Source organism: Trypanosoma conorhini (assembly GCF_003719485.1).
Source record: "Trypanosoma conorhini strain 025E chromosome Unknown Tco_14.4_contig_00085, whole genome shotgun sequence".
Taxonomy (NCBI): Eukaryota; Euglenozoa; class Kinetoplastea; order Trypanosomatida; family Trypanosomatidae; genus Trypanosoma; species Trypanosoma conorhini.
In genome coordinates this window covers 15,653-43,299 of record NW_021704173.1, presented here as the reverse complement: position 1 = coordinate 43,299, position 27,647 = coordinate 15,653, and the positions used below count along the sequence as shown (strand labels likewise).

General features: G+C 55.1%; 8 protein-coding genes across 8 annotated transcripts, besides 18 other annotated features; all 8 read right to left on the bottom strand.

Moving 5' to 3' along the window:
* Positions 1–73: 73 nt before the first annotated feature.
* Positions 74–5,455, bottom strand: Tco025E_02239 (transferase; the record flags this gene model as incomplete). Its single annotated transcript, XM_029369168.1, has 1 exon — positions 74–5,455. One exon carries the CDS (start codon positions 5,453–5,455, stop codon positions 74–76), a length of 5,382 nt encoding a protein of 1,793 aa, XP_029230717.1.
* Positions 5,456–6,033: 578 nt separating this feature from the next.
* Positions 6,034–6,071: a microsatellite.
* A 435-nt stretch (positions 6,072–6,506) lies between these two features.
* Positions 6,507–6,546: a sequence feature (A-rich).
* Positions 6,547–6,605: 59 nt separating this feature from the next.
* Positions 6,606–6,632: a microsatellite.
* A 291-nt stretch (positions 6,633–6,923) lies between these two features.
* Positions 6,924–6,941: a microsatellite.
* A 32-nt stretch (positions 6,942–6,973) lies between these two features.
* On the bottom strand, positions 6,974–8,461 carry Tco025E_02238 (uncharacterized protein; the record flags this gene model as incomplete). The annotated part of the gene is made up of 1 exon (XM_029369167.1): positions 6,974–8,461. One exon carries the CDS (start codon positions 8,459–8,461, stop codon positions 6,974–6,976), a length of 1,488 nt encoding a protein of 495 aa, XP_029230716.1.
* Positions 8,462–8,596: 135 nt separating this feature from the next.
* Positions 8,597–8,615: a microsatellite.
* Positions 8,616–8,836: 221 nt separating this feature from the next.
* Positions 8,837–8,862: a microsatellite.
* Positions 8,863–8,965: 103 nt separating this feature from the next.
* Positions 8,966–8,982: a microsatellite.
* Positions 8,983–9,058: 76 nt separating this feature from the next.
* On the bottom strand, positions 9,059–12,649 carry Tco025E_02237 (spermatogenesis-associated protein 4; the record flags this gene model as incomplete). Its single annotated transcript, XM_029369166.1, has 1 exon — positions 9,059–12,649. The coding sequence occupies one exon, from the start codon at positions 12,647–12,649 to the stop codon at positions 9,059–9,061; it is 3,591 nt and encodes a 1,196-aa protein (XP_029230715.1).
* Positions 12,650–12,925: 276 nt separating this feature from the next.
* Positions 12,926–12,968: a microsatellite.
* Positions 12,969–13,458: 490 nt separating this feature from the next.
* On the bottom strand, positions 13,459–14,637 carry Tco025E_02236 (putative methionine aminopeptidase, putative,metallo-peptidase, Clan MG, Family M24; the record flags this gene model as incomplete). The annotated part of the gene is made up of 1 exon (XM_029369165.1): positions 13,459–14,637. One exon carries the CDS (start codon positions 14,635–14,637, stop codon positions 13,459–13,461), a length of 1,179 nt encoding a protein of 392 aa, XP_029230714.1.
* An 870-nt stretch (positions 14,638–15,507) lies between these two features.
* Positions 15,508–15,533: a microsatellite.
* Positions 15,534–15,759: 226 nt separating this feature from the next.
* Positions 15,760–15,823: a microsatellite.
* A 68-nt stretch (positions 15,824–15,891) lies between these two features.
* Positions 15,892–15,969: a microsatellite.
* A 39-nt stretch (positions 15,970–16,008) lies between these two features.
* Positions 16,009–16,045: a microsatellite.
* A 302-nt stretch (positions 16,046–16,347) lies between these two features.
* Positions 16,348–16,395: a microsatellite.
* A 16-nt stretch (positions 16,396–16,411) lies between these two features.
* Positions 16,412–18,811, bottom strand: Tco025E_02235 (putative leucine-rich repeat protein (LRRP); the record flags this gene model as incomplete). Its single annotated transcript, XM_029369164.1, has 1 exon — positions 16,412–18,811. One exon carries the CDS (start codon positions 18,809–18,811, stop codon positions 16,412–16,414), a length of 2,400 nt encoding a protein of 799 aa, XP_029230713.1.
* Positions 18,812–19,367: 556 nt separating this feature from the next.
* Positions 19,368–19,406: a microsatellite.
* A 256-nt stretch (positions 19,407–19,662) lies between these two features.
* Positions 19,663–19,709: a microsatellite.
* Positions 19,710–19,883: 174 nt separating this feature from the next.
* Positions 19,884–19,918: a sequence feature (A-rich).
* A 21-nt stretch (positions 19,919–19,939) lies between these two features.
* Positions 19,940–21,415, bottom strand: Tco025E_02234 (uncharacterized protein; the record flags this gene model as incomplete). Its single annotated transcript, XM_029369163.1, has 1 exon — positions 19,940–21,415. The coding sequence occupies one exon, from the start codon at positions 21,413–21,415 to the stop codon at positions 19,940–19,942; it is 1,476 nt and encodes a 491-aa protein (XP_029230712.1).
* A 625-nt stretch (positions 21,416–22,040) lies between these two features.
* Positions 22,041–22,071: a microsatellite.
* Positions 22,072–22,341: 270 nt separating this feature from the next.
* Positions 22,342–23,262, bottom strand: Tco025E_02233 (arginase; the record flags this gene model as incomplete). Its single annotated transcript, XM_029369162.1, has 1 exon — positions 22,342–23,262. The coding sequence occupies one exon, from the start codon at positions 23,260–23,262 to the stop codon at positions 22,342–22,344; it is 921 nt and encodes a 306-aa protein (XP_029230711.1).
* Positions 23,263–23,484: 222 nt separating this feature from the next.
* On the bottom strand, positions 23,485–27,078 carry Tco025E_02232 (uncharacterized protein; the record flags this gene model as incomplete). The annotated part of the gene is made up of 1 exon (XM_029369161.1): positions 23,485–27,078. One exon carries the CDS (start codon positions 27,076–27,078, stop codon positions 23,485–23,487), a length of 3,594 nt encoding a protein of 1,197 aa, XP_029230710.1.
* A 531-nt stretch (positions 27,079–27,609) lies between these two features.
* Positions 27,610–27,634: a microsatellite.
* Positions 27,635–27,647: the final 13 nt, after the last annotated feature.

Sequence of the window (27,647 nt, the reverse complement as noted above, 5' to 3'; positions counted from 1 at the left end):
GTTTATTTTCATTTTTTTGTTCCTTTGCCTTGAAGACTCTACTGCGTGGCACCTATGACCTCAACCGGGACGCTCACGAGGAGAGCTTTTGAAGTCGCCTTAAGGCCTCCGCCACACGCCGTTGAAGCTCCTCCGTGGAGGAGCCACTTGTCCGTCGTGCAGATGCGGCAGCGTCGCGGCTGGCAGCCACCATGGCGAGAGCGGCGCGCACCGCCTCCTCTTCGCTGGGGTGAACCTCAAGAATGAAACCCCGCACTGAAGTGGCATCCCCCACCAACGCCTGCTGCGGCGTGCTCGTGGTCTTCGCGTTCGTGTCGCCGCCGCCGCTTTTCCCGCCCTCGTCCACTTTGGCCTCCACCGGCAATGTCAGGCACGGGGGTGAGTTCGCCAACTGTGCGGCCGCAGCGGCTTTACTTCCGTGTGCGGGGGGCACTGCCGCAGGGGATCTCTCGCCCGCGCTCTCGCCTCCCTCGCGACGCGGCGTCGTCGCCGCAGGATCGGTCGCACTCATGCGATCGTCGACGATGGACACCTCCCCAGGGAAAGAGCGGTACGTCACGAGGTCCAAGGCGCTTTCCTCCTCGTCACCACTTAATCGACCGTCTGCAAGGGTTTCTGGAGGCGAAGAGGCGTCACAACTCACCCCCTTTGCTTCGGTAGGGAATTGAGGCTCAGCATCCCCTCTGCGTGCACGCGTCTCACCCAATTTTCGAACCGTGGCAGGGTCGTCGTCGTCGTCGTCACCGTCACCGTCACCGTCGCCGTCGGCAGCGTGGCCATCGTGAGGAGCGGCAACTACAGTCCCCACAACCTCCGCCGTTTCATCGTCGATGTGGGCGTCGTCGTCCATGGGCACGTTGTTGGCCTCGCTCCCACTGCTGCCGCTGCTGCTGCTCCCGCCGCTTCGAGGCTCGTCGTCCCGATGAACTGTGTGCGTCCCACTGACCTCCGGGCTGTGCGCCGGGGACTGGGGCAGCTCACTCGTCGGATTTGAGACGGAAGGGGCTGAGGACTCCTCCATGTACTCAGTAGGCCCCTCCTTTGCATTCTCCACCCCGCGCTCAACCGGCGGAGCAACGTGCCGCTCCTGCGCCTGCCCTGTCCCCAGCATTGGGGGAAGCGGAGAGAGGGAGCGGGCGAAACGCAGCTCCTCTCGTGGCACACTTTTCGACGCCGCCGCCGCCGCCGCTGCTGCTGAAACCTGTGCCGCCTGACGGCTTGAGAGAAATGACAAGGCCGCAACGATGCTCTCGCCATAGCACGGCCTTGTCGCCTTCTCGTGGTTGACGCGGTCCTCCAAGACGTCAATGAACGACGCATCTTCGACTCCCAGGCACGTGGCTGGCAGCGGCGGAACAAGGGTCACTGGGCTGTGTAGTACAAAGCGTGCCATTTCCACCGAATCGACGGAATTGCTCTCCAACAGTTTGTCAGGAGAGAGCACCTCCCATTCATCGTCCGAGGACCGCACCGCGGGGTTATCAAAGAGGTTCAAATCCAACTCCACACCGGCACGTGTCAAGTAACCCTCAAAGTCTTTCGAGGTGATGTTCAGCGTCGATGCCTGCATAAATGTACAGTTTTCATACTGTGGCGGGGTGTTTACGTGTAGTGCGATGTGACACGCCTGACAATTCCTGGCAGTAAAAGCGCCGCAGGCAGTTTGAAGAGTAACCTGCTCGCAGGATTCCATAATGACACGAGTCGCAGCGCAGACAACGATGTCTAGGGGGCCCGTGCACCTACGAATAATGAGTGTCCGGATCGCCTCGGTGAGGTGCACCACCCCAAGCGAGAAACGTTCCAGAATGACATCCACCAACGGGGAGGCTTCGTCCCCAGCCGCACGCAGGTTCAGGCTTCCAGGAAGACGAAGAATGGACGCATTGACGAGGTCGTGGAGACGCACAGGCGGTATCCCACGACCACGCGTGGACGCCTCCCCTCGCGCCCACGTCTTCTCCAAAAACGGCACCATGACCCAATGCTTCCCACGGCTTGACGCGTGGGAGGCCTCGTAGAAAAACTTTGAGAGCTGTGCACCGGTGGGCACAAAGTCCACCAGGATCACCTCCTCGCTGCGACTGCTTATGCGCACGTCCACGCACTCCTCCATGTCAATCTCGTTGGCGCCGGCCTCGAAGCGTCGAAGGACGTTCAGCGCACGCTCATCCTTCTGCCGCAGCGCCTTCTCAAGCCGTTGGTGAAGGGCCTCGTCGGTGCAGCCGTCAACGATGGACGCAATAACTTCCTCCAGACGCGGCGCCTCCAACACCAGCGGAGACAGATCCATCTGATAGCAGTGATCCACAAGGAGGTACTCCGTCACGAACAAGTGAGCCTCCACGTGATTGCAGTACTCAAACAAGACTTCCTTCGCCATAAGGAAAAGACGCAACTCCGAGCAGTGCCGCACGGAGACGCTTTCTGAGGAACCCACAATAAAAACGGTACAGTGGGAACAGTCTTCTATGATGCAATCCCCGACAAAATCCATGATAAATATGATAGGACAGTTGGAATTGTTCCCCTCTGCGGCGGTGCCACTCGCCTCAGCTCCCACGCTACCCTCGTCCTGGGAGTGCCGCAACGAGGGACGTGAGGACAGCGCGGGAGCAGCGGCCGCCAGATCCCCCAAGGCGGCGTCATGACCACCGTGAATCTGTGCTATGCGAACAGCTTTTCCTGCAACCTCCGAGAAAAACAAAAACATGTCACTGATACAGTCATTTTCATGAAGGAGACGAGTCCCAAAAGCTGTCAACGCATGCGAGTAGGGGTAGTCAAACCCGCCACGCAGCGGGTTGCATAGTTTGAATTTTCGTGAAGCAGACGGTGCCGAGTCGGTAATTTCCACCCTAGGCGCCATGACGGAGACATGTTCCTGCGGGAGCGAAACTGCCGCGAAATCTGCAGTTAACCCAGCGTATGCCACTGTGTACGGTAGAAAGACTACATCGCTGGATATCGGCACATCTTCGTAGTTGCGCGGAGATGGACATCCGCCGCAGTGGAACTCAACGACAGTGACGTCGCGAAGTAGCACATGGGCGCTTGCCACGACGACAGGGGCACAGTCTGATACATTTTCGCAGTAGAGGTAGTAGCATGGCCCGAGAAAAAGTTTGCAGCGACGCAGATTTAAGAGAACCACAAAACGAAAACTCAGCAAAATCTGTACAACGCAGTCTTCTAACTCTTGAAGAATAAGCGTGTCCACAGACGAGCTATACTCTGTCGGTAGCTCATCTCTATAAAGCACAAGGTGATCGTCAGCTTTTCCACTGAAGACTAGCGCATGAGCCTCTGTATCTATTCGCACACCTTTGGATGCTACAACACTCGCCAAGGTCGCCGCATGACAATCTGCTGTCTTCTGAGAAACCGATACACAAGGAGGAACTAACGAGCGGTACAAGAGAGATCTTACTGCATTCTCTTCGCTTTGGCCTTCCTTGTCCGCTTTGGAGCTTTCGTGTAGATTGCTCTCATCCCAGTACGAGTTCTCCCGGGAGGCCAAGTAAGGCCAGAGGACGCGGACGGCGTCCTTTCCACACGCCGCCTCATCCCCATGCGGATGTAATTTGGAGCGCTGAAGGGCCTCCCAGCGAGTTGCAAAAATGGAGTTCCGCAGCAAACGCGGTAATAGCGGTATGGAGCCGCAGTCCTTCTCCACGCACTCCATGACCGTAAAAATGGGGTAGAGCAGACAGTGCACCGTCCGATCCACCAGCGCAGCCGCGTCCATTTCGCTTTCATCCATCGACACTCCCCCATCGTTCCTTGTGGGGGTTGCGGAAGCGTTGATATCAGCAAAGAAGGAATGCGTCAGTAAATCACTTGTCACGACATGTGCCGCTGCGGCGGGGCTGGAGGCGGCACGCAGGCAGGTTTCCACGAAATCTTTGGCGGTGGCGACAAATTCCTCCGTGTAACCTGCAATCCCAAAGCGTTGCAAGGCGTAGTCGCTCGCGAGCAAGTTGCCTAACAAAATGGCTTCGCCGCCGTCGTGAGCATCACGGTAGTAGGGCGCCAGCGTTTCAACAACTTCCTTCAGCGTGGCTGAGTGAAACGGGGGTACGCCGAGCAAGCACGAGACCGCCAGGATCCCAATCGCGTAAATGTCATCCGACACCTGCGCCCGCAACTCGGACTTTCCTGTACACCCATAGCGCTCCAGTACGGTGGTGTGAAAGAGCGGGTCCGATGCCCAGGGAAGCGTCTCGGCATGCAGCTGCTCACTACGGTTCCAAACAAGTTGTACGAATGGTTGAAGGGCGCTTGCGAGACGCGGGGAAATAAATGAAGCGTCGGCTGGAAGCAACGGGTTGCTCATAATGCCGCATGCTCCCGCCAGCGCTGTTCGCCCGTCGTCGGTGCAACAAAGAACATTGCCACCGTGAAGGCAGCCATGGACAAGTCCAGCGTCATGTAGAGCGCCGACTTTCCGCACGATGGAGTTGAGAATTGCCACGAGCTCTGACTGCGAAAACGGGAGGCTGCTGAAGGCAATCACATCCGAGAGACTCACCGCACACGCATCAATATCAATCACCCCCATCAAACGGCATGCGGAGTCTACATGTACTGAATGCACTCCACGGCAAACTACTTTTCGAAGATCCACTCCACTCTGATCTGTCGCCGTGTCGGCTTCAATTTCCCCGTCGCTGTTCTGTTGGGACTGTAATTTAAGCTGGCTGTCAATCGTCAACCCGGCCTCGGTGAGAGTGCGCTGCATGTCTTGCATGTGTGACGCCAGACGATGCAGCGTGTCGAGAGCCACTTGACGCGGTTCCCCCGCCGCGTCGCCCCCCGGTTCAGCAGGGATTGCGGAGAAGAGTGAGAGGACCTTCACCATGGTTTCGGTAACATTGACGGACTCCTCCAGCCCCACTTCGCTCTCCTCACAAGTGGTGCTTGAGCCCGTGTAAAAACGAGTCAGTAGAGTTGTGTCAACCAATGCCATGGGCCCGAGAACACTGTCCCACTCCCTCTCATCTTCAATGGAGACCGGCACTCCAGCGCCACTCGTCACGATGTCCTTCGACTCGTCCTCCTCCTCAAATCCATCCTGAACGTCTGTCTCCTCTGTGAGGCGGCCGAGGCGGCCCACGCGCCCCAGCGCGTCACACCCGTGACGTGCCATGGGACGCATCTCGTCATCCGCAGCAACAAGTTGGTGATGCAGTGGCTCCTCCAACGCGTTATGCGCGGCAGGCTGCGGGGCGCGCCCCATGACTTCTTTACTATCGCCGTCGTCGCTGTCATGCTCATCGTCGTCGTCGTCGAAGACGAAGGACTGAACCTCATGGCCATTGCGGCGGCCCCTCGGCCCGGGAAGGGCGGCCACGTCCGGCCGCAAATGCGGCGGCGGCGGCCCGTTGGCGGCCGGCACCGGCGAGGGAGCCCTAACGCTGCTCTCGTCAGAGCTGGAAGGGTCGTCAAAGTCCATTCAACGCTGCCTTTGCACCTCACGACCGAATCGCGGCCAAAACAAAAGAAAGAACTACAGAAAGCCAGTAGAGGGAGAGAAATAAAGGGAAACTTATAAAACGCTCTCCAGCTAAAAAAAAAAAGCTTCAGCAGGCGCTACGACAGGGGGCCGCCCACTGCGCGGCTGGAAAAAAGACAATAAAAATACTAGGAAATGCGTGCACACAAAGCAACGAAAACGTCCGGCAGAAAACAAAAAGAGATGTGACACGCATAGAAGCCACAATCACCAGAATTTACATATATGCATGCATGGAACCTCGACAGATATATGAAACTATGGCTGAAGGGTAAAACACATACAGACACACACAAAAAGTGGGGAAACGAATACAATGCCAAATGGGCTTACATACTTGCCTCTTACAGCCGCAGAAGCCAACGGGGCGTGTGCACACATTGCAACAGCGGAGACAGAAAGAATAGTCGGGATCATGCGGCAGAGGCAGCAACGACAAACAAACAAAAAACTTACCAAAATTCGGAGGAGAGAAAAGGCTAAAGGTCAGTTAGTCATCAAGAAGAATAAATAAGGAAATATATACATATATATACATATATATATATATATATATGACAGCTGGTGGCCTCACACTCTGGCCCCAACGCCACTGCGATTGCACACATACACGCACGCACACAAGCAAGCACTCACTGAAAAAAACAAAAACAAAAACATCATAATATTCTCTGCTTCACATACCCAACAGTGTTGAACGCCTACTCCATTCAAGACACTACTTTATCCCTGCCCACACAGTCATTCCTTAACGGCGGCGACCTGCAGACCGCGCCACAATACCCCACACTTCCCACTCCGCTCTTACCCGCCCTTCTTTCTTGTTGTTGGTGTTGTTCTTTCCTCTTTGTCTTCGCTCGGCACATTCTTCATTGCTTTCCCTCGTTACCGTCTTTTCTCCCCGCCCCGCTCCTTCCATCACCCTCTCGTTGGTAACTTCACAAACCGGTGTGATAAAAAAATTAGCTTCACTGAAAGATATTTTCCGCAATTTTTTTTTGTTTTTGTTTTTTCCTTTTCCTTTTCCTTTTCGCCGTGCTGTTGGTTTCTCGGGCAGGCGCAGCATGAGTACCCTGCCGACGGTAACCCCCAGACACGCACACACACGCACAAACACGGCAGAAAAAAAAGCACATATTTGCTCCCTCGAATTGTGGCCGGCTCTCAACGCTAACATTTTCGTGCGGAGGAGGAGTCGCTTTCCTTACTTCGTGCCGTTGTTGCTTTCGAACTTCTGGTGAGGCTGCAGAGCGTTAAGGCAAACGCGCAGAAGGCTTTTTTTTAAAAAAAAAGACGTGCGCCACACAACAAAGTACCGTCTCTCCCCAAAACCTGTGAGAATTCAGTCACGGTGAGAAGAAGCGACAGCCTCGGACGGTGTCCTTCCTTTCCTCACTCTATCCTGCTCATATATATATATATATATGTGGTCCACGTGCTTTCGTGCGCACTTTCCCCTCAGAGTTCTTTGCGTCTTTCCACGTACTCGCCCCAGACAACTCTGCCGCGCAGCATCGTGTAGATGCCAAGCGCGAATACAAAGATGGAGAGGAAGTACCCCGTTCCAGCCATCCAGAATCCCTCGCGAATTTCTGGAAAAGTTTCCGTCGACCACAACAACGTGTCGGCGATCATGTCAGGGTCCTGCATTGGGGTCACCAAATTCCTCGCAATTGTCGCATTCTTGGAGGTTTGCACATTTTGCATAACCTCAACGCTGGCACTGCGGGCCGCGGCAATGTCCGACCCCTCCGCCCCGCCAAGGCAATTCGTCGCACAGAAGGCGATGGTGCAGGTGGTGTCGTCTGGGGAATCGTCCGGGTATGGCGTGCAGAACCCGGGCTGCTTCACCAGCACCGTCGACACCGCCTGCACCAACTCCTTAAACGTGGTGCAGGTTACGGCGGCAGAGCAAAAGAAGGGCTTCGTCGTGGAAAAGGCTGGCTGGTCATCGCAGTAGCTGTTGATCGAAGCGCAGGCACTCGCCACGCACGCCGCGACGACGTCGGCAATGTTTTCGTCAAGGCTCTCCAGTTGGGCTTTGAAGTGCGTCGCAAAGTACGGCACGGCGTACCACTGCAGGATGCCGGGCTCCCGCGCCACCTGCCGATCCACCTCACCGGTAAACGCACTGCTAAAATACGCCGCGACGAGAAAGACGACAGCCAACAGCGCAAAGACGAGTCCCACAATATAATAAATGCATGAAAAACACGCCGGGACGCAGCGTGCGATGCGACACAAGCCAAAGATCATGGTAAAGAGCAACAAAACAAACGGCATCCAACCAAGGCAGTACGAGACAATGGCGGCGTCATCCAAGTACTTCAGGTATTTTCTATCAAAGTCGTCAAGGTCGGTGATCAGTCGGTTGTAGACGTCAAAAACGACGTGGATGTTGTCAGAAATGGAGGGCGCAATGACGCCATCCACCACCAAATACTGGACAACCTGGTTCGCCGTATCATTATAGTAAAGCGCAGATTTGTGCCTGAAGTTGTCGATGGCAGTCCTTGTGCCGGAGTGCATGGTATGGGCACCCATGATAATGGCCACCGTGGCTCCGGCGCCCCAAAGGATGGCAACAAAGGCGGAAATGTACAAGCAACAAGGACCATTATAATGCTGTGCCGCGCTCGTGGGAAAGCAGCAAGTTCGGCAGCATGCCCCATTGCAGATACAGACGAAGTAGCAAATTGGAAAAACAATGAGCAAAAGCACAAAGAAAAGTGCCGCAAAGCCGGGGTAAACGTAATACTTCCAGTAGTCTCCTATGCGTTGTCTATTGGAGAGACATGTCGCCACATCGTTCTGGGCGCTGGGCCCTGTCCACACCCTCTCGCAGCCTATCGTTAGGGCGTGTACCTGCGTCACCGCAAAGGTGAGCGTCAAAAGACATGCACATACAAGCGGGACGCGGACCCCACAACCCACAGAACGTCTCATGTTCGGCCAATCACCTCTCGTACCACGAAGAGGTTAATTTTTCCCCCTGCTTCTTCCTTCTTATCCTCCCTGCACGGCGTTATTCTTGACTTTCTCGTCCTCCAAAACCCTTCTTTGTCCTAAGCCGGTATTCCTTGTGTGTGTGTTTGTGTGTTAGTGACGCCAACGTTTGCGCCGTTTCCTTTTTTTTTTCGGTTGCAGCTCTTTCTCGCTCAGTCTCGCTAAAATTTATTTCACCATCCAACTCAATCCAAGAAGGAAGGAACGCAAAGAGGACCCGTTTGTTCCAGTGTTTAAAGCAAAACACACAGCAAGTAACGAGGAAGGCCTCATTGCCCCTGCCATTTCAACGTGGGCAGAAAAACAAAAAAATAAATATATATATATATATATATATATATTTGCTCCTTTAGTAGTGGATGTCAGTGCTGCCCCTCGTCTCCAGCACTTGTAGTAATTTGTACATGCATCGGAAGAAAAGGGAAAATAACATGAAGGAGAGCAATATATATATATATATACAACCGCACGATAACAGCCAGCTATACGTGTACATGTGTGTGTGTGTGGTTAGGCGTCGTCCGCATGCAACCGTCTCTAAATTTCAGCCAGCCACTGGCATGCCTCGTGCAGGCACGTCTCTTTCGACATCGTCTCAGCTGCAGCGCCACCATAGCGGTGGTACAGGGTGAGAAGTACACCCGTTGCCAGCTCCTTCAGTCGCGCTGGAGATTCGGTCTTCGCGACGCGGCAGACAGAGAACGAGAGTTCCTTATTCGGTGTTGAGGCCGTCATCAGCTTCCTTTTCTTTTGTTGCTCCTCAACCGGCGGCTCCTTCGCTAGGCACTCCTCCAACTGGGCCCGTAACAGCCGCAAGACAGAGAACCAAAATGCCTTTTCATGACTTTCCAGAAGCGCCGCTGGGTCTCCGCCTTCCTTTTCTCCTGGTCCTCCCTTCTCTGCCACCTCCCTCGTCGTCCCATCTGTGGCGTCACCCCGCGTCTCCATTGCCACGGCGTCCGTCGCGTTGGACTCCTTCGCCGCAGGCGTTCCAGCACCACCGTCCCGAGCCACCTCCACTCCCCTCTCCACCTCTCCATCCACGGCGCTCTTCTGGCCGTAACTCACTACCAGGCCTTTTAACGTGACGTTCAACGCCGGCTCCGCAGCCTCCTCCCCCTCGTCGCCTGCTGCAGGGGACATCTTTCCGTCGACGCCGACCTGCTGTGTCGGGGACGTTGTCGCGGGAACTGCGGAACTGCCGACGGCGCGAAGGTTCTGCAGCAGCCTCAGGCGTTGCGCCTCACGTCGTTGGGGGCTCAAAATCGCGGCCAGGACGACAGAAAAGACTTGGGCGGTGGTCAAAATATCTTCAAACATGAGCGTGGCCTGCACAACGCTGAACGTGTCCCACGATTGGTTGAGCGGAGAGACAACGTAGGCGGGCTCCACACGACCGAGCAAAACACGCACGGAAGAGACGGCCTCCTTGGCCGACTCTGCAGACCGCGACTGGTGCAGCGGCGAAGACAGGACGCCGGCTTCTTTTTCCTCATCCAATTCGCTTGTGATGGCCCCGTGAAACCTTGGGGAGCCGCCATGCACGCGATGCTGGGTGGCTAACGTGGGATCCCGCAGACGGAGCGGTTCCTCCTCGTGTGGTCGCAGCAGGAACTCCAACTGTTCCACGGAAAATATGAACAGTCCACGCAACCACATGGCGGCGACATTAGTCTGCTCATCGGGAAGAAGTCGAGCACCCACAATCTGAAGCGCCAATTGTCGTTGCAGCAAGGGTGCCTCAAAGAAGATTTCTAGGCACAGCACAGTCGCCTCCTCCAGGTCTGCGAGGTCAATTTTCTCTTTAATGACAGACGCCACGGACGGCTGCCTCTCCGCAGTAGTGGAGTCTGGCGCCATCAACTCCGCATCGCCCGTCTTCTCGGCCGCCTCCGCAAAAACGTACAAGACCTTGCGGAAGGTAATAGTGAGAAGCTCCAAAAGTAATACTCGAATTTCCCACGTCTCCGCGGCACGCTGAAGAAAAGCCCCAGTGGCACCCCGTTGCTTTACATCCTTCATGACAAGCAGCAGTGGATCGATGGCCAAATCCCATCGGTCCCACGCGAGAAATTGTATCAGCATCGCCAACCCAATCGCGCGCTGCCGCATGGAGGAGGACCCAAGAGAGGCAAAAACCCCACCCGCACACAACTCCACGGGTGTGGAGGGGGAGGCAGCGGGGGACACGCAAGCCACCGACGCCTTCAACGTTATTGCCGTGTCATACTGAGCCGCTGAGGCTGCCGCTGCTGGCTCGCCACCGTTGAAGTCATTCGCGTTCTGCGGAACCCGCGCGAGACGCAGCACATGAAACAAAAATAGCTTGTATTGCGCGTCTTTCGACGCGGAGCTGCAAAAATTCGTGGAGTCGTCGCACCCAACAAAGGCCGTCTTTAGAGGGCCCGCTAGAAGCGTCGTCAATTGCAGCGCGGCGTTCCACTCAAGTTTCTCTGACGGCGACGGCTGCTGCTGCTGCTGCTGTGGTTTCCTGGCTTCGTCTGGAGTTGTTGTGGAGCTCCTCTTCTCGCGCGTAGAGCCATCGCCGTAGACGTGCGCCACAACAACGCGTGCCAGCGCCTCTACAATCGCCGCACTTGACGCAGCAAAAAATCGAGCAGCGGCGGGAACAAAGTATTTCATCAATACTGAGCACGCCAACTGTGGCGAGACGGCATTTATGGCCTCTCCAATGCTGCAAAGCCACGAAAACGCCGATGCAACATTGTAAACCCGCTCATTTGATAATAGAAACTGCTGCGGTGCATCCGTGTCTTCTGCCACTGGGTGCAAGGCGTCCGGCACGTTCATGTTGCTTCTGAAGGAGCGCATGTCACGCGTCAACGTGGGGCCTGCATCGGAGCCTTCCTTCTGCGATGTGTGCATTTCCGGCGAGGCCGATACGTGCAGCAGTGGAGTCTGTGCCGTGTCGGCAGCAAATATGAAGTGCAAGGCCCGTAAAATATACATGTATTCCGTTGGACGCATGCACAACGTCGATGCAATGCCAGTGCTTGAGTTTAACAACGTCGACCAACACGCAGTAACGGCCGCAAAAGGCATCTCCTCACGATGACCCGCAAAGAAGCTCAAAGCGTCTTGCTCCTCACTCCCAGTGTTGAGTTCTTCGAGGAAATCCATGAAACCGTTGGACTCTAGTGTCATGCCCAGCATCTTTGATAATCCTAAACGAAGATTATTGCCGCATGCATCGAGTAGTTTTCTAACAGCCATATCCCGCGATTCCTCAGCGGAGTCGGCTGTCTTGTTGTTGTCGGAAGACTCCCGCAGCTGCAGCGCACCAAGAAGTCGCTTGTTCAACATATTCACCTCCACCACAGACACTCGTTCTGCGGAAATTCCATGGTCCCACTGGGCCCCCCCTTTGGTGCTTGTTCCTCCCTTTCCGATTTTTTTCCCTGCCGCCGCAAGCAGTTTGTGCTTTACAGGGGCAAAGCGTTGGGGTTCCGCGTACCTGTACGCCTTATGGAGCATGTTGTGCTCGTCCAACAAGTTCTCATTCCGCTTCTGAATCCGCAGCTCATCCGCAGGAACCGCGGCAACAAGCACCGCATTCCGTGCATCACGATTGGCCACATGTAAGAGTGACGCCGCCGTCGGCCGCGCAAACCCGGGCTGCTGTATCCCTTTACCAAGCGCAATTTCATCGTTTTCCATGGCTCGCAGAGGCATCAGTTTTGACTTCGGCGCCGTCAGCACCGCATGCGTTCTCGCGACACGCGCGGCGTCTATTACGTTTAGAAGTGACATTCTGTTCTTTTCTCTCGTCTCCGTCAAACGCGTGGGCGCCGGTCGATTGCAGAAGAACTCATAGAAATAGTCCAGCACCAACGCGGCCACGTTTGGCTTCCCCTGAATGGTTGCCTCCGCCATCTCTGCCGTCACGCTGGTGCACCCAAGCCGCTTCAGTTCCCGCAGCAGCACCTTCCAATTGCGTCGCTTGCAATCGGTGGAGCACCCAGGCACGTAGCTGTGCATCTCAATGCGTCGGTCGTAACGACTGGCAATCTCGGCAAGTGTGAAGCCGTTCGAGAGGTCCTGCTGCGGGTGTCGAACCTGATACGAGAGGTCAAGCGACTGAAGCCACTTGACTATCTCGCGTTGCATGCCTCCTCCTCTACTTGAATAGCACGTCAGCGCTTTACGTTCCCCGCCCCTCACCTTTATTTTTGCTTGGTTTTTCTTTTTCCTCGCGGTGCTTCCTCCCTTGTTTTGGTTTGGTTAGGGCCTTTCTTTTCGTTCACTTCTCGCCCTGCCCAGTTCCACTCCCCCGGCTGTCTACGGCACGAAGAGTTGTCCACTGTACCCCACCGTGACGCTCGTCTGTGGACGCACCTGAACGCACGGGCGTTAGCGTGTATTGTTGTTTTTCACGCAAATGGTAAAAAAAATAAAAATAAAAATAAAAGGAGAAAACAAAAAAAAATGAAGATTGGGGCCATTTCACACCGCTGCCTTTGAGTTGGGTGAGGCCAAACGGTACGCCGCTGCGCCGCAGGAACGCAAACACGGGTACGCTATCCCACTTCGTCTCATGGAGAGAAAATTATACTTGTGGCCCTTGCTTCGGTTTTCTTTTTTTTTCCCCCTTTCATTCTCTTGCTTGCTGGTGTTAAGCGTGGCTTGGCCGTTTCTTACGTCGCCCTGTCCTCCCACCGGGGCTCTTCCCTCCTCAAAAATATTCCGCCACTTCAATGGCCTGACAGAGCCGGCACCCTTTATTCCCTCCGCGCCCCACACGTAAATACAAACGAAAAATACGCAACACAAAGAGGAAAACCCAACACAACAGAGGCATACGTGCACAGATCCAAAAACGTATGATGCACTACCCAACGCAAGCCCCGCGCATCGAATACGTTACATGGACGCATGTGTGGGCGTGGGTGCCAATGAACGCAGAAGCAGATTCAATGCTACTTCGCCACGCCACGGCTAGGGGGCGGAAGAGGTATATTCCAGCCCTCCAGCTGTTTCTGATACGTCGGAATGCCGTCAGTCCAGTCGGTAAGGAGCTCTACGCCGTCGGTGGTGACAACCATCGTATGCTCAAACTGCGCGCTGCGCTTTCCGTCGCGTGTGGTACTTGTCCAGTTGTCTGGCCAAGTCACGTCCTGCCACGTGCCCAAATTAATCATGGGCTCAATGGTGAAAACGTGCCCGGGGCGCATCATTCCAAGGCTCTTGTTATTTGCGTAGTGGCATACCGTAGGAGCCGTGTGAAAGAGATGTCCAACACCGTGACCCGTGTAGGTGCGTACAACGGAGCAACCATACTGTTCAGCGCAGGCTTCAATAGCATCGCCAACGTGTTTATAGAGCGCCTCTGGCTTCACCACATTGATACCAGCACACAGGCATTCATACGCGCAGTGCACAAGGCGCACACTATCGCTGTCCGGTTTACCCACAAACACAGTCTCATTCAAATCCCCGTGAAACCCGTTAAGATAGCTTGAGACGTCAATATTCACAATATCCCCGTCCTGCAGTTCCCGCGAATCAGGGATGCCATGACAAATCACCTCGTTTACAGAGGTGCAAACAGACTTGGGAAAGTTATAGTAATTTAGTGGGGAGGGGTACATGTTCCGCTCAACAGTGGCCTCGTGAACAATACGATCAATCTCGTCTGTCGTCACACCGGGACGCACAGCCGCGGTGGCGATATCAAGCACTTCGCGCGAGAGACGACACACCGTTTTCACCCGTTGAATTTCCGTCGTCTCTTTAGTGTCGTCGTGCAGACTTTGAAGGTTGTACAGCTTCACCTTTGACCCTCGGTCCTTTTCCTCTGCGTTGGAGACGCCGTCGGCGCGATCCGCGTAGTCGGGCCGGGGAATGTGCGAGGGCACCGCACGACGTGGTGTTATTCGCCCAGGGCGCAAGCTTCCTGTGAAGTTGAACGCATTCAACGCCGCATCCGTCATGGTGGGAATCGTAGGCAGCGCCGACTGCGTGTGCTTCAGCTTGTGGTCGGCCCAGTGATCCTTGAAGCACGTCTGCGTGCAGAAATAACTCGGTGGTAGGTCCAACTTCTTGCACGTCGGGCACTGCATCGCGGCCTCCGACAGCCCACAGCCCTCACATGGCATTTCTGATGTCCACCCTCCTAAGTCTCGGTGCGTTCTGTCAACTTTTCTCTCACTCTCTCGCACTCTCACGGAGAAGCCTCGCTACTTGTGGCAGTCGCCACAGCCCCATCGTTTACATCAAGAAGAAGGTGCGAAGCAAAGAGCAAAAAAAAAAGGCATACAAAAACATCCTCGGCCTCCATTTCACATTTACCAGCAATGAAAAAGAGACAGACAAGCATGCAAACGGCATGCATCATGTGAACTGCAATGCAGCAAGTGTGGAACAAACCCAGGCGAAGCTGTGGACCGCCTTGCCGCGGCGCCAGGGTTCAGTGCCTCGCAAAGAGAAAAGCCAAGGGCCAGAAATAGGTCCCTCCTTCCCCGCTAGGGGCACCGGTAGTCCACGGCCATAGTGTCACTACTTCCCAAAACACGTACGCGCCCCACCTGGCTCCGTGTACGCATGCTCGAAAACTTCGCCCAGACCTCCCCATGCCGGGCACTCCCATTGCATCGCGACTACGGGAATACTCCCTACTTTCGGTGCGACGGAGGACCCGGAGCACCCCAAACGCCCCTGCTGTTTGCGGGTCGAACGCGTCGGGTGGGCTGTTCGTCATGTGAGGGCGGCGCGCCCTACGGAAGCGGCCCCTCGGCTCCCGGGCCGTGTGCGGTCAGCAGTCGCCGCTTCCGAGAGACGGGTGCCCAGCCGGATCCCGGCCCCGGCGAAAAGGACGGGGGCCCAGTGGAGGAGGGGCGGAATGGCCCTGAGAGAGCGCGGGGGGAAGCGGCGTGCGTCGTGGCGGGTCCCCCGGCATACGCGGAGTGTTACAGAAAAAAAAAAGAAGCTGATGAGGCTACATGTGCAGCGAAGGAATAGTTACACTTATAAGAAAAATAAATAAATAAATAAAGTGTAGGGCATAAAAGAGGCGCAGGACGGTACAGATCAACGCGCACAGGACCTGCGTATTCACACTCAGTGGCTTTGAGGCGGGGGCGGGGGCGCGGAGTTGTTCTGCAGAAGCAGGTGCTAAAGGATCATACGCCAGAAGCAACAGCCAACAACAAATAGAAAAACCGCCGGAAAAAAAAATGGGAAAGTAGAGGGGAGATTGGAGGCACAGGCCAACATTCCACACGACAACAACAACAACAACAAAGACGACAAGAAAAGGAAACAGCGAAAAGCAAAAAACAAAAAGGATACAAGCACTTTAACTTCATATCCGCACAGAGACACGTAAGTGCACGCGTAGGAAAATGTCTGTGATTCATTATTCATACACGCCCGCACACTCACCATCCATTCATCTACTTTTCTTTCGATTCAATCATTCTTTCATTTATCTTGTGCACATACATGTAGAGCGGCGATCCGCTTATCCCTCTTTTTTCATACTTACTTCCTCCTTGTTCCTTGTTCGCTCCGCGCCTTTCTTTCCCCTCCCGATTTTAAGGTTGTCAAGGTAGGCCCTGGTGGCCGCCTCTTCACGCTCCCCCCGCACGCTTTCCTGGCGTTCAGCACCCTCGCATCCCCCGCTGCTCCTCGCCCTGCCGCAAGCGGGGGACGCCCGTGCAACACCGAGGTTTGGTCCCGCGCCGGCACACACAGAGAGACAGGCAGGCAGGGAAACAAGGAAGCGTACAGGGACATACCGGGAGGTGAGGGGTAGAAAAAGGAAAAAAGAAAGAAAAAAAAGGGAGTATTGCCCTCTAGACAGAAACATATATATATATATATATATAATCTAGATTATTTTTACATATGTGTATTTCTTCTCGGTTTCCGCTATTCAATATAAAGCGTCTTATCACTACCTTCCGCAACTGTAACTGTCGCCGGTTCACCGTCCTCGAGAGCGAAGTCACCGCCAACTCGCCGGCACTCCTTGTCTGAAGCTGCACGAGCCGTTCTTGTCCGCGATCGTGCGACAGACCGCACGAGTTCCTCGCGCCATGCATCTTCTTCCGCCGCGTTTACTTGTCTATCGGGTATATGGCTAGTGGTTATTGCGCCACAAACCTCCGCTGCCCCTGAAACAGCTGTCGCCTGCTCCCTCTGCGGAAGCTGAAGCAACCCAGGACCACTGCTCACCGAGGTTGTCTGGGTAGAAGTAGAGTGTGAAAAGGCCGAGAGGCCAGCGCTGTCATGTTCCCCATGGGACGACACGCCGCTCTCACTGCTCATGTATTTAGACCAACGCTGAATAGCGGCCCTCCTGGTATCCATGCGGCGCAACAAGTTTTTCTTGTACACCTCCCACTCCTCGTCGGCCTCGTCAAAGAGGGGGGTATCAATGCTTTCCTCCACAGCCGCAAGCAGCAAGGGTGAGGCGTCTGAGTTCCTACCCGAGCAACGTCCATCCGCCTCTTTTCTTGCTCCTTTGGCAGAGACCTCTGCTGCCGTCGAGGGAGAAGACGAAACATTTGGGCCAGACGAGTTATCACCACCGCTTCTGCTACTACCTGCACTGGCGCCACTCTGGCGACCACAACTATTACCACTCGCCACGCGGGAATTTGCCCCTGTTGCCGTTTGCAATGGAGGAAGTCGACTGCGAAGGCGAATGCTCCCACTCACTAATGCACGGTCATTTCGCAAGGATGCCGCAGGAGGCGATGGAGTAATTTGACTGGCACCGCCAGCAGCTAGAGGCCATCGACCTGCGGAAGCGCGGCCACAGTTGGGGGCTGCCAGTAAACGCTGGACGGTGTGGGAGGAGCTGCGCGGTCGCTGGGACCCCTGTGAACCTGCCGAGGCGGAACACCGCGGCCGCGCCTCCCCACAAGAAGTCTGTGGCCGCGAGTATACTCCTCGTGTGGCCTCCACGACAGCAGCCTCCAGTTCGTCAAACCCGCATTCACGTATGCATTGCTGAAGGAACATATATTCACCAGAGAGAGTCACATCACGTGGGTCGACGCAAGCCAAGGTCCGCCCTGTTTTTCTGGTGCCCTTAGAATCAGAGAGGGCTTCCTTGTACGCCGGGTCCGCGGCCCGCGTCACCACGACGTCGTCCAAGTACTTAAGCTCCGGCATAAGGGACTGCACAGCGTCACGAAAGGAACGTGTGGTGAACGCACTTTCTTCAGCAGATGCCGACGATGTCGAGGTGGAGGGGTCCACAGCTACAGGATTTCCCTGCAGGGTCAGGTATTTTACATTGCGCAGAAGTGGCAGGGAGTGGATTAAAGAAGAAACATCCCGAATATCATTTCCTTCCAAGTCCACCACCTCAAGCGTCTCACTCAAGTCCAAGAGGGGTGTGACGTCGTGCACGGTATTGAACGGGGCATATAACTCTTCTAGAAGAGGGGCACAGGTACCAATCCCGCTCAGGGTCTCCAGCTGGGAACTTGCAATCCAAAGTCGTTTCAAATTCACAAGCTTTGTCCCAAGCAGTCGAATCTGTGGTATATAGGAATTATTCAATTTAAGTGACTGCAGACGCGGCATTCTATCGCCAATGGTCTCGACCCCAGTGAAAAACTTTGTATTCAGACGAAACTCAGCACTTATCACCAAAGAAAGCTCCTCCTCTCCTATCCATTCCCGCAGTAAGTCATTAGTAATGACCTGACCAAAGGGGCTTCTTTCCTCGTCCTTTTTCCCCTCCGCACCTTCCGCCCCGCACCTTGCCGAGTTCGCCGAATTCGCCGAGTTCGCCGCCGCCCCCGCCCTGCGCGTAGTGCTGATGCCCTTTAGTGGAACGAACTTGGAAATGGAGACGTCAGAATGACTCTGCTGCGTGGAACTGGGTTGGGCGTCCTCCGTCTGAGGAAGACCCCTCACGTATCCAGTTTCTGTGGAGGGAACAAGCGGCTGTGACGCATACAAGTGCCCCTCCTTAGATTTACTTACGCTGGCTGAGGAACTTCCCCTCAAAGTGGATGTAACAGGATCCGACGGGGATGAACCACTCAAACCTTTGCCCTTGTTGGACGCGGTCGCAGAGGAAGCTGTGCGCTGATACCACCGGCGCTTATAGTGCTGCTTAAGCGGAGAAAGCCTGTGACAAACATTTGTTTTGTATTCCCCACTTTCCCCACCAGTGGTCTCTTCCCGCTGAGCGGTTTCCTGCGGCTGTTTTCTGTTTGGCCAAGTCGTTGCCGAGACTGGGGTGTTTTGCATCCGCCTAAGCCCTTCCTTCGCACCAGCATCGCTAACACCACCAGCGGCAACAACCATTCGTTCCCCCCTTCGTCTTGTTGCCTGCGAGTGTTCTGTGTGTTCTTCGTTTTTGTTTCTCGCTTCTTGGAGTTCTGCCTGCCGCTCCGCTGCCTTTGCAGGAAGCAAAGCAAAGAAGAACTACCAACCCTGTGAAGAAGAGGTAACAAAAGGGAGTTAGGTCATTGATGACATGATGCCAACCCGCAAGGCAAGTCCTTGCTGGGCCTCTCCAGACACCCCCATCCCAAAGCAAGAAAGGTAGCAATAATAAAAATAATACATACACACGCGGCCTGTACGAGTGAGCGGAAATGAGAAGATGGTGCAGACACATACGCCCAGAGGCACCTCAAAGGATACACCCACATGTGTCCCTCTTCCACTGGAGTCAGGAGGAACGAGTGAAGCAAGTAGGGAAGCAGGGTAAGAAAAAAAAAACAACAACAACAAAGGACATCAAACATAAGAGTGCAAATAACACTAGAAGAGGAACAACCTGACCACGTGCTTGACAGTTTGTTGCAGCCTTTTCTTCGTTTTCTTCTCCGACCTCCATACGTCATCCTTCCCTCTTCCTCCCTCCCTCCCTCCCTCCCTCCCTCCCTCCCTCCCTGTCTGCCTCATTATGAAAAATACATCTACGTGCATACATATACCGAGTCGCGTGTTTCCTTGTATTGCTTTACATGAGTGGAAAAGTTCATTCCTCTACCGTTGCCTGCGGTGGCGATGAAGGGCGCGTGCGCGGGACGAAGGCGGCGAAAACACAAACCCAAAGTTGGGCATAACGTGCGAAGGTGGAGCCCAACCCCCGTCCGCAATGTACATTCGCCCAGCGCCGTCACGCACGCAAGAATGGCAAGGGTCGCAAATGCAGAAGGGAAAGAAAAACAAAAACAAAATGAAATCAGGAAAACCAAACGGACACACATAAACAAGCACACAAGAGCCGAAGCTTGCGACGTACCTTCCAAAACGAAAGGGAGGGAGAAAAAATGGGAAACGCGCTTCATATTCTCTTTGTTCCTCCAAGTGTCGCGGATCTTTCTCGTCTTCACGCCCTGTTGTTTTTCTTTTTGTGAACCAGTCCTTTTTTTTTTAGTTTGTCGTTGTTGTTTTTCTTTTACATAAGCCCGGGGTTAAACTTCAATTCTTCCGGCCTGTCCGCCTTGCCCTTGTCGGCGCCGGTAAACAACCCTTCCTCGCTAACAACCTCAACGGACTCCGGTACGTACCGTTTGGATGAGCCTCGGATACTTTCTTTACCGCCTCCATCTCCTTTTCCATCTTTGACTTCGCCGCATTGCGCAGGATGCGCTCGCGTGCGATGTACTCCGAGATTAAATTGTACGGCGGTGGCGGTGGCGGCGACCTCGAGGCGGCGTCCTCGCCCTCGCCCTCGGCCTCGGCCTCGTCCTCGGCCTCGTCATGTTCCGAGAAGGGATTCCGCTTCAGGCTTTCGTACTTGTAGCGTGCCCAGTACATTTGTATCGTCCGCGCCGCGTTGTTGAGCAGGTTGAACTGCCACACAAGCTCTTCTTCAACTTGTGCAATCTTGGCCTTCGCGTAGGCCTGATTCTTGCGTTCCGCGCGGGTCTCCAAAGTAACTTGGGCCTGCCGCATCTGTCGGAGGGTTTTAAACACACGAAAGGAACGTTGAATGATGCGAACCCTATCGTTAAAGTAGTCGGAGGTCAACTTTCGCGTCGTTTTTGTCCATCCATCCCACTTTGACTTTACCAGCCGCTGAATCATCCCAGCGTTGTGGTCAAAGTCGTTCAGCCGCAGACCATCACGTTTCCACTGCAGGCGGTCTTGAACCTCGGGCTGGGAAAGCGTCAACGCCTGCCTCGCCTCGCGCTCTCGCATGGCATCATTGATGACCTTTGCCTCCTCCACTGTGGGTGGTTCGGGCTCCTTTCGATTCTTCCTGAACTGAATCGACGTGGAACGGCCCTTTGGCTTGGGTGACCCGGGTGCTTTGCTTACCGCCTTGGCTTTTGCCATGTCATTCGCCTCGACGCGGGGGCGCCACGGGAAGTACACCTTCTTGCGGATCCGCAGCGGAAATGGCAACGGCTCAGGTGCGGGCTCCGTCGGGTCCTTAAAAGCAAGCGCTCGCCGATTGCGAAACCAGCGGTATACGCGCTGTATTTTTATCACGGCATTCTCAAAACGCTTGCGTTGCCACGTCATCATAACCGCGTAGCCGGTAAGTCGCTGCGCCACCATTGTTTTGCCACGACTCTCCACCCACTCATCCACAAGTTTCTGCAAGGAGCGACGCCGCCAAATAGCCTGCAGACGCCGCCACCAGCACTGAATCATAATGGCGCGTCTGGTGCGTACCTGGAAATAGTTGCGCTCATTGCGCAGTCGACGACGAGTCAAGACGCCGCGCCACATGCGTGAGACTTGCGCCTGCGCCCAATGCTCTCGTGGGCCTGCAAGCGTCAAGTCGTTACGGTACTTTACGCCGGGGCGCGGCGGGGGTTTGTAGCGGCCCATTAACATGGACGGCGGCACTGGTGGACAGTAGAGTGTGCGCATTGGGAACATGGCATTCTCAAACGTGCTGGTAAACACAGAGTGTGGCACCAAAGCACCGGACGCAGGAGCCATCCTGGTCACCATCTGTCTGCTCTGCTGTAGTTGATGCTGCCCTTTTATCCTCCTGCTTTTTCCCCCTTTTTTTGTCGTTTTGCAACTTGGGAGCTGTGTCTCGCTGTGCCTATGCCCCTCGCTCGAACGTTGGGGTTAACCACACGACTTCTGCACCCTCCCCGTGATTCCTACCCGCCGCAGAAAGCCAAGGCAATGAAGGCACAAAAAGCAAAAAAAAAGATTAGGGGATGAGTGGATCCGCTCAATTCTCTCTCTTCTTCGCCCAGGGGAAAAGACTCTCTTGCCTCGCCACTGCCGACCATATATGCATGTGTGTGGACGCGTGTACGTGTAGGCCCCATGAGGCCTCAAGTGTGGGTCGCCACGCGCCAGTGCGTGCGCCGCCGAAAGGGGAGGCGAGGATCAGAGGCCTCACCAAAAACACACACACACAGACAGAGAGGGAGAGAGAAGGCCCTAACCCGCTTTGCGAAAGACTTTAATACGCGCGGCTACTGTGCGGCAAATGTCAGCAAATACAAAAACAAAAGCTCGTCCTCTACACGACGTCGCTCCACCCCCGACGAGCTCATTCCCAGCAGCGAGGAATAAAAAGGGGAGAGAGGCGGGGCGGTCGAGAGCCATAAAGTAAACAAATAAAACAAATAAATAAAGAGAGGTGTGCAACACTTCAGAAGGTACTCAATGGCTCTGCTAGTTTGCTTTTTTTGTCCCCCCCTTTTTTTTCTATTTCGTCTTCTTTCGGTATTGTTAGTTTTCCTTTTGTTTCTTTAATGTTGCGACGTCGCGGCGCCTTGTCACACGTCGCTTTCCTACAACACGCACTGGCACTAAGGACAAGGGAAGCGTTGAAACCAGAAAGAAAATGGGGGGGAAAAAAAACGGGAAACAACAACAACCCCTTCCCGCATTTATTGCTACCGCTACACTTTCACCCTCGGCCGTGTGGCGAACCCGAGTACGAAGTGGTAGAACAGAAACACCGCGAGACGCGGAGAGCGAAAGGCCTCCACAAGGGGATTCAGTTCACTCATGTCCATCAGCTTCACCGACGCCGTTTTTCCGGCCAAAAAACACATGTCAAACGCCTCCTGCGCGGTTAAGCCAACCGCGCCCGGGCAGCTCACACCAGGCATGTCACTCGACTTCAAGGAGTCCACGTCAAAGGAAAAGAAAGTGTTATTTCCAGTCACAGTGAGGGCCTCCCCCAACGCCGCCACAGCGCCCTTCTTGCGAACTTCGCTCAGCCACATCAGACGACCCTGGTGATCCTTCACAAACTGTGCGTGTGACGCGCCACACTGTGGCCCCTGGCAGGCAAACTCCACGAATCGCTTTCCTGAGAAGTTCTTCTCTTCCAGCAGCTGACGAAACGGGCACCCGCTATGAACTTTTCCATCCGGCAGAGGCGGTCGAACGTCCAAATGGGCATCGATATTAATGATTCCGACGTCGCCAGCAAATGCTCGCAGCAAGGCACGTCCGTTTGGGGCAGACTGGTCGTTTCCCCCGCCAATCACAAACGGCAGTGCCCCATGGGAAAGCACGGAGGCAACTTTCCTCTCCAGCTTGTCATGGGCCTCCTCCAAGGTGCTGGCGGCGATGTCTCCAGCATCGTATAACTTTACGTTGCGAGCATCGACGTCAAGCTCGAGATTGTTTACAGACCCCAACCGGTGTATAAACTCCCGAAATGCAGCAGGTCCCTTGTCGGCGCCCGGTCTTCCCCCGTTCCGCACACACCCCTCATCGAAGGGAAATCCAATAACAACGATGTCGGCGTCCTCTGCGCGCTGCACCGAGAACAGGGACCCCAAGCGAGGATCATCCGCACGGACAGTCATAGTTTTGACCTTATTTCCTCTTTTTTTTTTTGCTGTTGCTCGGTAAACAAACTACACCTAGGAAGCAACAGAGAAGTTGACAGCGATAACGCGCATACAACGGACACTACAGCACGCAGCCAAGTACAAGTTTGGAGCACCAAACTTGTGTAAACACAGCTTTTTGTAAAAACCCGGCGTCACGAGAGAGTCTTATGCCTCACTCACACAGTACCGGGTTAATTACCGGTTTCTCCTTCGCTGCGCCCAGCCCCTCTGGGCAAAAAAGCGTCTTTTACTTTCTTGAGCACTTGCTATCGGCCCTGTTTGTGTCAAACCTATCGGTGAGCCCGGCGGCGGTGAACACGACGAAGCCGAGCGCTGCGTCGCATTCAACTCCCCACCGCCATCGCTCTGGCTGTTGCACACACGACGTGACATGTCAAGTGGGATCCCGCTCTCCTCAAGAAGGGCCTCCACGCGATGTCGAGACACGTGCGGAAAGTCGGCCTGCACGACACTCGTCGCCACCTGAACATCGATGGGCTCCATCAGCAACAGCTGCTCATACACAGGGATCATCCCTGGGTAGGCCGCGTTGCATGTTCTCTGTGGAGAGCGACTTCGCACGGACGCTGACGCAGGATCCACACCTTGACCCGTAGCAACCTCTTGGCCCTTCGCAGGAAGCACTGCCTGCCGCTCTATGCTCTCCGCCGCCTCTGCCGCGAGACCGGTGATCACGCAACAGGCCACCTCCTCAGCCTCCATCATCTTCGCCAATCGGCGCTGCTCCTCTAACTCTTGACGGGTCAACGCCAACTGTTTCCTGACCAAGTCCGCCGCTCGCACGGGCTTGTAGGAATCTCCACCAGAAAACCTCGGCAGACGGTGAAAGAAGAAGGGCGCAACCTCAAACATAAACTGTCGGCGTGTAATAAACAGCCGCAGTGCCTCCCGCATTTGCTCAATCAGCGCCGCCCGTTGAAGATCCCGCCACTCGGCTTCGCCTGTATCAATTCCCGGTGTGAGCGGTAGTGGGGTCGTTGTGCCACTTCCCTCCCAACTTGGGTGCTGCCGCTGTGGCGAACGTGAAAGACGATCTCCGTCTAGTGCGTCGAGCTCACCCTCGTTGATGTCCGCACCGCCGTCATCTAACCACCATCCGTTACTGTTTTCTCCCTGCGTAAAAGTGAAGCCACGGCTATCCTCCTGCTCAGAGATCTCCATGCGCGTGGCGTCGCACGACTCCTTCTCCCCCGCATCCGTCGCGTAGGTCTCGTCGCAGAGAAGACGCAAACCAAGACGCAGGCACCACTGGCGCAGCATCTCATAACTCATGCTCATAACTCCCTCCGTCGTTAACTCCTCGACAGTGTCGTTCAGTGACTCTGGAGCATCCGGCAGAGTCGTATTCATCAAGCTCCTTGATGGCATTGGTGGCAACCCTGCAGGGGCTAATGAACGCGGAGGTGAAAAAGCTCTCTCCGACGTCACTGACACGGTAGCTTTTCCACCCAGCTGATGCTCATCGCTATTCATCGAACCTGCTCTGTCTCCATCCGGGCGAGGTTTTGGAGGCAGGTCCCGCGCATCCGCGGCGATGCTAGTCTGGGTTGTCCAATCCAGTCCTCTGGCGCAGTTGCCCACGGACATGGAAAGGGAATCCATAAAGGCATTCCCTGACGCTTGAGGAGGGGACAAGGAAGCGCTCCGCGAAACGGCCCGCTGACGCTCGCGGGGCAGCTGTGAACACATCCATATGTGCTCCTCTTGTGACGAGCAACCTTGTAACGCCATGGGACTGCTGTGTGCCGAAAGCTGGTCACTACAGTCATCCACAGGAATGGCATCAATATCCTCCTGCCGTCTGTGTGGCAAACACCCCTCGTTCGTGCCGCTCTCCAAGGAAGAGAGTGCATCTACATCGATCACCTGCGTTTCAGCCGCCGTGGAAGGTAAATTACCGTCGCCCATGGACAACTCACCTGCAGACGCAGGCGGCGCAGCGCGGCTGAGAGACGAATGCGTCACTTCATTGGGAATAGCTTGCAAACCAAAATCATCCAGCAAAATTGTACCACGTGTCTCAAGAGGCTCGCGACGCGTCACATCCGCAGTGGCGCCTCCAAGCAAAGGAGGTGATGCCCTCACCGCCGATGGGCGTGGCAGTAATTCCTCTTCACTACCGCTGCTTTCGTTACACACAGCGGCAACGTCAGCGATGCTCACATGCTGCCCCAGGTTGGCCGTGAGAGGCACCGTACTCTCCTCATCAAGAGAGAAGGCAGCGGGAACACCCTGAGAAGTGTCATTTGTGGCGAGCCCCGACATCGCCCGGGGAGGGACGTGCAAAGTTGCCGTACACCGCCGCGCAGGTTCTTCTAGCGTCAGCCCTTCCGTACGCCGGTAACTTCCTCTGCTGGGGGAAGTCATGTCGCTGAGGCTGGGCAGCGCATCCTCGCCCACGTTGCCAGAGGGAGAAGAGACGACGGTTGCGTTTAGCATCAAAGTCGGATGCAGCTGGATGCCACTTGGCTCAAGCCGCGCTGCAACCTCGCACAACTCCGGATTGCCACCACCACTAGCACTCAAACCGTCACACTCGTTTTTCGCGGACTGCGCCCTTTCTGGACATTGTTGGGGCACGTGCGAGGGGAATGACACGCTCCCTGCCTGCTGGGGCCCCGCGGGATGCATCTCGAGACGCAGCGGAGGTTCCCTCTCTAGCCTGACCGCCTTTTCCAGAGCCACGAAAACGCCACTGTCACACGGGTCACGCCGCCTCTTCCCCGCTGCTGCAGCAAGTACCGTGCGAAGCCGCTCCTGCAGCGCCCCAAGTCTTGCATTGTAGGTTGCGACTGCGTTGCTCAGCGCCACACACATCGCCTTCCGCATTACCTCATACTCTGCAGAGCACTCCTCAATGGGTTGTCGAACGTCGACCGCTTCACCCTCTGTCTCCAAGGGCACCGCGGAGGGAAGCAAATTTTGCTGCCGCGCATCATCTTCGCACCCGCCTCCCCCCTCTTCAAACTCATTTTCCCCTGCGACTGTCATCCCAGGCCCCACGGAAAGAGCTGAAATGGGCAACTCCTCACGACGATACCGCTTCTCTGCGCGAAAAGGCGTGCCGCCCAACGGACTCACTGAGGATGCCCACGAGAAGGAGCAGGGAGACGCCTCCAGAGACGCCATCAGCGCCGCTGTTGCAGAACCACCATCCGCCTCCCCTGTCACGGATTCGACGGCGCTCTTGCCGCATACTTCCGTGGATGGCCGCGTTACCGCATCGATTTCAGCGTCTTGATGACCGCAAAAAGCAAACTGTCGCATAAACTGCGAGGGTGTGCATTTATCCAAATCTAACAACCGCCCTGTCGTCGAACCTTGAACCCGCCCTGGCACGACCTCAGCGTCGCGAGAGTTGCCGCCCGTAAGCGCCTTCTTCTTGTCAGACTTCTTTGTTGGCTCGCGCGCCCGCTTCCCAGCCGTTCGCTTCCACTTGCATACCCCCTTCCACAGCTCGCGGCGCTGCTGCAGCGAAGCATGGGAGCCGAGAAGCTCCTCAACGTCGTCTTCGCAGGTCACTCGAGCGGCGAGTTCATCCATGTGGTGCACACCACACGACTCGATAAGCCGTGACGCAAAGCCTTGCAGCTGCAGCGGTGAAAGAAATTGCACGAGGGAGTTGGAAAGAGTAAAAGCCACGCGTGAGGAAGACAACTCCAGATGCAGGCGTTGTGCCTCCTCCAGAAGTGCTGGGGGCGGCCTGGTGAGACTCTTGTCGTCCGCACACTCGTCTCTGTGAGCATCATCCAGGGAGGCGGGCAGCATTCCATGCACGCGGCCAGTTAAAAGGAGGGGAGGGAGGAAAAAGGCGTACTCTATTGGCACTGCAGGCCGCCCCTTCCCCCACCCACCAGAGTCCCCGTGCCTCGTGCCGGTGCCGGCGTCTTCAACGCTGGCCCCCCCTTCTTCCCCACTTTACGTTATTGTCGTTGCAGTTGTCAAAGCAAAAGAATAAAAGGAAAACGTATATAAATAAAAAGGAAAGCGACTCAAAGGCAGAGAACACTGAAATCATTGGGGTTTATCGCACTGAGCTGCAGACGCCAACACACCCAGGAGTCCGAAGGAAAAATACGCGAGGAACACACCAATGAAAAAAATATATATATATATCACATTCGCCTCATTTCTGCTTTGACTTCAGACGCCTTGCGGGGACATCGTACTGTACACCCGTGTCCTACCTGCGGCACTCTAGTTTCAGACTGAGAGACATGCAGAAAGAAAAAACAAAAAAACAACTGGGTGCAAAATGTAAAAAGTAAAAAAAAAACTGTAAGCTCTGTGTTTAACTCCTTTTTTTTTTGCTTTTTTTGTTTTTCTCCCTCTGCTTC